This window comes from Sciurus carolinensis, chromosome 17 (genome assembly GCF_902686445.1).
Source record: "Sciurus carolinensis chromosome 17, mSciCar1.2, whole genome shotgun sequence".
Lineage (NCBI taxonomy): Eukaryota > Metazoa > Chordata > Mammalia > Rodentia > Sciuridae > Sciurus > Sciurus carolinensis.
Window position 1 is genome coordinate 19,024,882 of NC_062229.1, and position 9,799 is coordinate 19,034,680.

At 38.9% G+C, this 9,799-nt stretch overlaps 1 protein-coding gene across 1 annotated transcript; it reads left to right on the forward strand.

Annotated features, from left to right (window-relative positions):
* The first annotated feature begins 8,246 nt into the window (after nt 1–8,246).
* On the forward strand, nt 8,247–9,209 carry LOC124968201 (olfactory receptor 7C2-like). Its single transcript, XM_047530494.1, has one exon. The coding sequence runs from the start codon at nt 8,247–8,249 to the stop codon at nt 9,207–9,209; it is 963 nt and encodes a 320-aa protein (XP_047386450.1).
* Nucleotides 9,210–9,799: the final 590 nt, after the last annotated feature.

Below are 9,799 nucleotides of genomic sequence, written 5' to 3' on the forward strand. Positions count from 1 at the left end.
GTCACAATGTGCGCCGTACCAGAGACCAGAGATCCTCGCCCCTTCCATCCAACACTGTGGCTACCTCTGCTTGGTACATCTTAATACACTCATTCTTTGCATCTTTCTTTGAGCTCATTCCCACCTAAGGACTGTTCATAATGCTACCACAGGGTCACCTGTACACTATCTAACCAGTTATTGTAATTTTATATGAATACAGCTGGGTTTTTTTCTTTTGCAATTATCTGCAGTGAGATGTGGACATTTTTAGTATAACTGATACATTATATTATACTTGTATATTTGATGCAATACAATGTGATATCTCAATACATGTGTACAATGTGTAATGATCAACTTAAGACTACCAGCATTTCCATTGCCTGAAACATTTGTCTTTTACTGAGACACCTCACACTCCACTCTTCAAGTTTTCTAAAATTATATAATCAATTGTTATGAACTATTGTGCTCTACTGTGCTGTAGAACTTTATTTTTATTTCAACTCAAGTCCCTAAGAGTTTATTTTACTGGGGGGGAAGGAGTAGTCAAATCTAGTACATTTTATTGTGACTACATAAAAGAAAAATATAAATCCAACTTTAAAACAATCTTTCTATTCAAATCAATCTCAAACTTTTGTATAAACTTGAACATTGTAAGAGAATCCAGTCCATTTGTGAAAATTAGGTGTGCAATCAAGTTTGCCCAAGAGCATGTTTACTAAACTAAACAAATCACAGATAAAACATTTAACCAAAGAAACAATGCAGACATCACAAAAACAATGCTCTTGCAGGAACTAACCTCATTTCTATGGTCATCTTTCCAGTTTATATGTCTTTAGGCTACACCAATTTCTAGCCAGGTTTAATGACAAAAAAAGATCTCAATTGCTAAACTGGGGTGTATATTTCTTTACAATTTTTCAAAGAAAGGCCATTTATTAAAGTAGATGAACCACAAGATGAAAATGAAGGCAACACAAAACACAACTTTTCACAACCAAAACAATTAGCACAACCTAAAAATTATTTAGAAAAGAGTGTTGCAAAAGATACATGTCAGTTTTGTGTCCCATTAACATGATGACTGACATTATTAAGATATCAGTTCATAATTCTAAATAAATCTTTGTAAAGTATGTGATTAGAAAATCATTTCAGTGAATTGTTCTATCACACGTTCATTCAGCACTAACTTTTGAACATTGTGTCATTTTAAAAGACAAAGCAATTTTCATTCCCTAAGTTTCATTCAATTTGTCCAGGGTTGAAAACACAGACATGTGTTTTTAATGCATAAAAATCACAGTGGATAACAGCAAAGAACTGGGGGGGGGGGGCATTAATGAGATTGATAATTCACATTGTGATTTTTCTGCACACTAATGAAAGATAATTCACATTCCTAGAACCTCAAGACATCCCTTTTTAAAGAACCAAAATAAACCCAGGAAACTTTGCAGACACGTCCCTGCCCCTAAACAAACTGATGATGCTTTTACACATAAAACTAGGATAGTTATAGCAGCAAAAGATTCTGATGGCAATGAAAGTTGTCAACTGTGTTTCAGTCTGTTTTTCTTATTCCCAAAGTGCAAGATGCAGGGTTCTCAATCTTCCAGTAGTGCTTCTCCTGGAAATAATCCTTCATGTTCTTTGGCAAAGGCAGTTTCTATTCTGGTATACTGAGGCATAACGAAAGACACAGGTACTGCAGAACACGGCAGGCAACTGCCTGAATCTGCCACTGTATTGGTCAGCCTGAGGGAGTAGGTTACAGATCCAGGCAACTGAGACCCTGAATAACAAGAAGCTCCATTTTCACGGACCCTGAGTGAATGCTCCATTGGATCAACTATGGACATATGTCCTTCCACATCTGGTTGTTCATAGAAGCTAAACCTAGCATTCGAGTGCTCGATTCTAGTGTGAAGTGTCTTACCACAGGGACCAAAGGTCATGCTTAGAAGATAAAGTCATCAGAACCGTCCTGAACAAGAAAGGAACCATTGGGCACGTGTGCTGGCTTCCCCTCTGCTTCCCAGTGCATAATTGGTCCCAGTGCCATCCTTGTTTGGCAGATTCTTTTGTCACAACCATGGGACCACAACTGTCCACCAAGTCATAAACTCTTGCAACCCCAGGGGCAGAGTTATTTTATTTCTATGGATCCAAAATTTGATTTCACAGGACTTTTCCCTATAATATACCTTTGTAGAGACTGATGATTTTGTACTAAGTGTGAGCACAGAAGGGTATCATTCCTGCAGGGAAATTATGGGGAGTGAATCCAGGAATATGACATGGATCAAGTGTGTCCTGCAAGTTGGGAGGTCTTCCCTTCTAATGAGAAGTTCTCATCCTGTTGGCTACCCCATCAAGCTAAACATAACTGCTCAAAAGGAATATTCTTGGTCCTTCTGTTATTTTCTAGAATCATTTTAATTATCTTTGATTTAAGGGTGTAAAAATCAGTGCTTTGTGAATTGTAAAGATGGTCCTTACTCTTTGGACTGGATTACTGAGACCATGCAAAAAGCTTGTTTTGAACCTGGAAGTCTAGATCCCTACAGACTCTTGCCTGTACAGTCAGCACAGCTCTCACCTCACCATGCATCTCTGTAGCTACACACCTATACTCCGTCTACACTGCACACTAGTGAGGACAAATGCCAAGCCAACATCAATGGAACACATGTGTGGGGGTTGGACATCTTCCTGTCCACAGCCCCAAGTTAAGGACTCACATGGGCTTGGAAATGGCGCCTGCTCTTGCTGTGACAGACAAAGAAGCTCCAAAACACTATTGAGGAAATGCTCATGGGGAAAGACAATGATCAGTCGAGATCAAGTCCATGGAGAAAGCAACATCATGAGCCAGGAGCCCCAGGGGAAGGAATGGGCATATCTGGCAAAATGGATGGTCCCAGGGATGCAAAACTGGCTGCATACAAAATTATCTTTCTAGCTTGGTTTTCTCACACATGGAAACTCAACAGCTCAAAGAATAGAGTAATAATACAATAATTAATTTAATGAGCATTCATGAGAATTCTACCTCCGAGGTCCTGGAAATAGTAAATATGCCCCTTGATTCTCTTGCCCGCAACTCAGCTCTGCAGGAATGAGTGGCTTCACCTGGACCTTGAAGAACCCTCATGCCTGATACCAGCTCCTGCCCTTCATCAGAGCTGAACTGACCCTCATCACCCAGGGAAGGAAGAGCAGGAGCTCACCACCCCTGGGGCTGCTGGTGTGGGAGCAGGTAGGAGGCAGCACAGCGCTCACAGGACAAGCCTTGGTGGCCCCGGTGGGGACACTGCAGTGAGGAAGACCCTCTCTTAGAGCAGCCTGTGCAGCCAGCTCTTGACTTCTCTCCCTTAGCTTGCTTCCTCCCTCTGCTGGAACCCAGGGCTGAGGAGCTCTCACCCACCTAATAGAAACAAGCCCTCATCTTGTCTCAAGTTTCCTACCAAACTGTGTTAGCCACTGCAAGTACCTGCATTCTCCTCCACCAAAGAGGCTCCATTCTTTGTTTTGTTTTTTTTTATTTTTTTTTACGTTTTCACTGTTTTATCAACAAAAAATTAAAGTATAATAATTATTTATCACAGGTGATTTTTGTAACACAGATCTTGTAATAAGAAGAATGAAATTTTAGGGTCCTTACCATTTAATTAGGTTGAAAGTTAGCATTTTTTGAGTGCATTACAGTTACAGGTAATATCAGTGTTCATTTTGACATGACAAGCATGGAATATAAGTTGCCCCAATTCAGTCCCCAGTACTTCCCGTTTTCCTCTCCTCCTCCCTCTGATTCCCTTTCCTCTGCTCTGTTTTCCTCTTCTTTATTTATGGTTCTTTTTAATTTGCACACTATTTGATGTGTATCTGTGATGCTCCTCCTCTTTGACCTCTAATGCTTACCCATTCATTCCCTCACCAAGAAGACACCTCCTTTTCTGAGTGTCCACACGTGACGTTCATTGTTACATTTTTCATCACTATGTTGCACCTAACGTCTGTGTCACCCTCCCCACATTTGTAAAATAGGGATAATAGCAAAATCCACTTTGTAGCAGTAATATGAGAATTTAATTAATGGACATGTGCCTGAGAACAATTTTAGTGATCTCTAACATGTAATGAGCACCTATACCTCTTAATTTTTATCCTAACACTAACACAGTTCCGTTTATGTTATATAAAAAGTAGCAATGAGGATAAATTGAGCTAAGGTATATTAAGTATCGTGTAAGAACTGGACAAATGTAAGTCCTCAAGAAAGTTCTAGCTACTATTAGTCATATTTGTTGAATTTTTACAATACTCTAGTGCCTGTTCTGGTAGTTTTAAACGGTGCTAATATTTGAAATATTGAGATCTGTTTTCTAACAGATTTGACTGTATGTGTGAATACCCCCCTTTTTTCCTCTTGTATCCACTTTGTTTTGTTAATTTTTACTTTTGAGTAATTTGGCTTTGCAGAGAGGTTACAAAGAGAATACTGAGAGATTCCATTCAGTGATGAAACGCTTGGAGCTAGCAAGGAGTCCTCTTTGGAAGACACTCTCAATGTTCTCCGTGCTTCTGACGCCACCTGGAGTGGCTTCTGCTCTTTACATCTTAGTTTTGCATCAGCTGCCTTAGCAAAATTACACTCAGCTAAAATAGGTTTTCAGCTCCCAATCCATCATCTGCACCAGTCCATCCTCTGAAAACCATGGATGTTGCCTTCAATGCCTGGTTTCTTTTTCTCGTTGTATTGCACTGACTCAAACTTCCAAGAACTGATAAACATTAATGATGACAGACTTAGTTTTCTTCTTTATTTAAGCAGAATTCTTCTGTTGTGCCTGCCTCAGGGCCCTGCCAGAGCAACTGTGGTGGAAATTTTGTAATTTATTTGATTCTGTCCTTGGTTATTGAACCATTATCTTCCATCAGCTCTGGACAATTATTCTTCCAGAAATAAGAACTATTCTGGGAGAGTTATGTACTCTTAACATGGAGTTATAAGGAATATTATCTTGTAAGGTTGAGCATTTTCTTCATTCTGTGTTCATTTTTCTCATTCCTAAGTTTAGGCATTTCTGTTCTTCCTCTTTTTGTTCACTTCATTAGACTTATGTCTCACTTGTGAAATTTATTTGTGGATGCTAAAGAATTAGTTACGGAACTTATTTTTCAGTTCCAGAGTCTCATCCTTTTAATTCGTCAGCTCTGCTTGGATCTTTATTTGCTCCTCCTTTCTGCTTTAATTGGTGTGTCCCTGTGACACTTTATTTCCAGTATCTTTAAAGTTGTTAACAACAGAACAACAGGCTAGAAAATGACTCTTAAAATCAAGATTGATGTTACCACACAGAGACGGTCCCTGCTAGTACCTTGATGAGGCTTGTGGGTAACTTGTCTTATGTAAGCATGTGTGACACTACAAAAGGTCTATCTGCTGATTTAAATTTCTTCAGCCCAGAAAAGCTGACAAGAATCCACTCATAGAAATGTCTTTTCTTGCTCATGATGGAATCTTGAAGTCACTGCTTTTAACAAGGACTTCTTGATGACTTCAGAGAAAATGGGATCTTATTATGTATTTCCCTTTCAAAGATTAATGATAAGAATGAAAATCTCAAGCATTTAATTTCCTTCGTACATTTCCTTTCATGAATCTTTAATATTCTCTGCCCTTTTCCCAGAACTGCATTAGTCTTTCTATAATTTATCATGAAGACTTTATAAATCTAAGATACTAATGTTAACAAACCAGGTTATTTTTGCATCCTAATTATCTGCATGTCAGATTTTCTCCTTTTAGATGTTCTCACTGCAGAGTTCCAATCACTGATGTTTTCTTTTCTTACTTGAATCAAAAATGTATATATTTAATTCAGAAAGTGCTTCTACTTTCAATGATAATTTATGTCTCTGTATAAATTTATATCATTTATATATTTATGATTTCTTTCATTAGCTGCTATAGTTTCTTATTCCACATCAAAAGTTTGAAATTTATTTGAGAACATACAGATTGGATGTAACATTATGTTTTCAAAATAGTTATTATGTTAAGGTGAGATTGCAATCAATCACCTAGTCGATCTTAAAGCAGGAGACAGAACCATATTTATTCACCAGCTTGTGGGTGCAGAGGGACAGGCTGCAAGTCTACAGCCTTCACCCTGCTCCAAGGGCTAGAGCACACCTTTTATACCATAAGTAAAGCATGTCAGTATGTTATCATGAGTGGCTGTTGCTATGACCATCAGAGAATGGTTACTAGCATTTAAACAAATGTTAGGATACACTGCCCAAGAAAAATGGGAGAACAATATTACATTGTATAAGAATTGCCATTTTGTGTTGCCAAACATGCTATGCTAGGCAACTGTTGGTGAGTACAGAGGCAGAGTTTTCTCATGGAAGAAGCATTTCCTACATGACATGGAGTCTTAGGGTAAAATGGAGTCTGTTTTGTCATTTCCCATATAGCCTGGCCCATAACAATCATGGCACATTTATTGATATCTTTAAGTAACCTCTAAAAATAATCCAGAAATTTAAAAATGCATGTTAATGGCATTAAAATTACATATCAAATATGAACACTTTAATAGGAGAGTGAACATCACATTACATGATAAAACTCTAGGGTTGTTTCCTCAAAAGGAAAAAAATAGAATTCCATATCTTACACAAAACCTTAACAAGGACCTGGATTTTGGAAATCAATGAAACCAAAATTTGAGATATATGTTGCAAATAATTAATATTATTTAGTCAAAGGAGATTTTTAGAAAACATCATAAAATTAATGAGAAAACTCAGAAAATTACATGACACCTCATTGATAAAGAAAAATAAAAAGATTTCTGCAAATAATAGCAAGAGTGGAGATAAAATGTGGGACAGTCATTCTTTTTTTTTAATTGTAAACAAATGGGGTACAACTTGTTTCTCTGGTGGGACAGTCATTCTTAACAGCATTAAACCTAAAATACACTCAATATCATTAATAAGAAATTAACATTATCTACTTTTATTAAAATAAAAGTTTGCCCATAAAGGAAATGAAATATCTAGAGGTCAATTCCTGTTCTTAGAATGAGAATGTGAACATTGTAAGATGTCAGTTGTTTTCAAACTGATTTAAAAATTTGAGGAGATTTCTATTAAAATTCTAGCCATATTGTTCTGTCAACAGAGTTTTGTCATTCTTCAATTCATCTGAGAATGATCTGATAATAGGGATAAAATAACAGTAGAAATAATGCTAAATGACTTGCAATGCTCAACTTCCCATTACAAAGATAGATAATTTTTTTAACATGGAACCATAGATCCCATTTTTAATCATTTATTTATAAGAACATGACAAAAGATATACCTGAATTTTTAAAAACTAACAGAGGACATTTACCTCTTAGGAGAAGAAAATATAAAATTTAAATTAATCCAAACTATTTGTCATAAAGAAAACTGAGAAAGAATGTAAATGTCCAGAATGGACTGATGAGCCATTTCCATGTGGTGAAATAATTGGAGGCCATGAGAATCAGTTGTTGGAAAACACCCATAAGATTCACTTTTATATTTAAAAACACTAAGATTTCTTTATTTAGAAAAATTCTCGTTCGTTGAATTTATAAAATAAAAGTGGTAATTCAAAGGAAATGGAAAAGATGCTTAATAACAGCAATGCTTTTTGTATGTTAGCAGAAGGACCTCCAGGGTCGGGATACACACATAGAAATGCCAGAAAAAGCAGCACAATAAAACAAAAAGCCTTCCAATGCCTCGAAGACCTGCCCAGAACTAGGAAGCTCTCGTTCCCATGAGCCTTTGGCAGTCAGCAGGGGTGCTGGGAGGGAGGACTGCTTAGGGAGGCTCAGGCACTGCAGCCCTGGTCCTCCAATGGGTGTGTGCGTCAGAATCCTCAGAGGGCCTGTTAAAACACAGAGTGCTGGACCTGCACCCAGAACGTGAGGCTCGGGGGTCCTGAGGGCCAGAAGATGCACATTTCCACCAAGTTCCCGGGTGATGCCCCTTGGAGAACCAGTGACCTAGAGCCAGTTTTTTTCGAGTAACAATGAAAACTGCAACTTGTCAGCAAAGAGACCCAATGATATGAGAAAATGAATGAATTCTTGAGTTCCCAAGGTTTCAATAAAAGACATGGGAGTCATCCTGGGGAATCCCTATTTGGAGTGAGTTTTGAGTTCCTTCTCTCCCTCCTTCTGGGAAAACACACCAGCAACATGGAAAGAGGAAACCAAACAGGAGCTGGAAACTTCATCCTCCTGGGATTCTCAGATGACCCTGACCTGCACTCCCTCCTCTTTGGTCTGCTTCTATCCATGTACCTGGTCACTGTGCTGGGGAACCTGCTCATCATCCTGGCCACCATCTCAGACTCCCACCTGCACACACCCATGTACTTCTTCCTCTCCAACCTGTCCCTGGCTGACATTGGTTTTACCTCCACCACCATCCCCAAGGCTCTGAGGAACATCCAGACTCAGAGCAGAGTTATCACCTTTGCAGGCTGCATCACACAGATTTATTTTTTTGTAGTGTTTGGATGCCAAGACAATTTGCTCCTGACAGTGATGGCCTATGACCGCTTCATGGCCATCTGTCACCCCCTGCACTATGTGGTCATCATGAACCCATGGCTGTGTCTGCTCATGGCTCTGGGGTCCTGGTTGGTCAGTGTCCTGGGCTCCCTGCCTGGGACCTTGACCATTTTGAGGCTGTCCTTTTGCACAAACAGGGAAATCCCTCACTTTTTCTGTGATCTTCCTGAAGTTCTGAAGATCGCCTGCTCTGATACCCTCATCAATAACATAGTGATGTACTCAGTGACCATTGTCCTGGGTGTTTTCCCTCTCACTGGCATCCTCCTCTCCTACTCTCAGATTTTCTCCTCCATCCTGAGGATCTCATCAGACAGAGGCAAGTACAAAGCCTTTTCCACCTGTGGGTCTCACCTCCTGGTGGTCTCCTTGTTCTATGGCACTAGCCTTGGGGTCTATTTCAATTCTGTAGCCACACCATCCTCTAGGATGAGTCTGATGGCCTCAGTGATGTACACCATGGTCACCCCCATGCTGAACCCTTTCATCTACAGTCTGAGGAACAGGGACATCAAGGTGGCCCTGGGGAGAGTCCTCAGCAAGATGGTGCCTCTCAGAGAAAGGTTTGATGCATGTCTCTCATGAGTCACAATATGCTTCATACTGGAGACCACAGAGCCTCACCCTCTCCATCCAATGCTGTGGCTACCTCTGCTTTGTATATTTTAAGGCAACTCATTTTTGCATCTTCCTTTGGGATTCTCCCACACTAACAATTGTTCATATTGCTACATATTGTATCTTCCTTTTTGCTAACTAATCATTTCAACTTTGATTAACTCAACTGGGCATTCTCTGTTATCTGCAATATTGATTGGGTTTTTTATTTATATATATTTCTTATTGGTATGGAATAGTGGTACATCTGGATGAGGCACTCTGTATGATCAGCATATGTGCACAATGTATAAGGATCAAATCAGGGTCATTAACATTTCCATTTTCTTAACCTTATCATTTCATTTTTATTGTCAAGTTTTGGACTCTTTTCCGTTAGCTTTGTATAAAATATATACTAAATTATTGTGAACTATTGTCTCCCTACCGTTATGTGGAACATTAGAATTTATTTCTTTTGTATTACTGGATTTTGTACTCTTTATTGAGCTTCCCTCTATCCTGCTGTCCACCCTACCCTTTCTAACTCCTTGGGTCCTCTCTTCTACTTCTTCTAT

Excerpts from the sequence above, each read along its gene's own strand:
- LOC124968201 (XM_047530494.1), top strand. The coding sequence starts at position 8,247 with ATGGAAAGAGGAAACCAAACAGGAGCTGGAAACTTCATCCTCCTGGGA.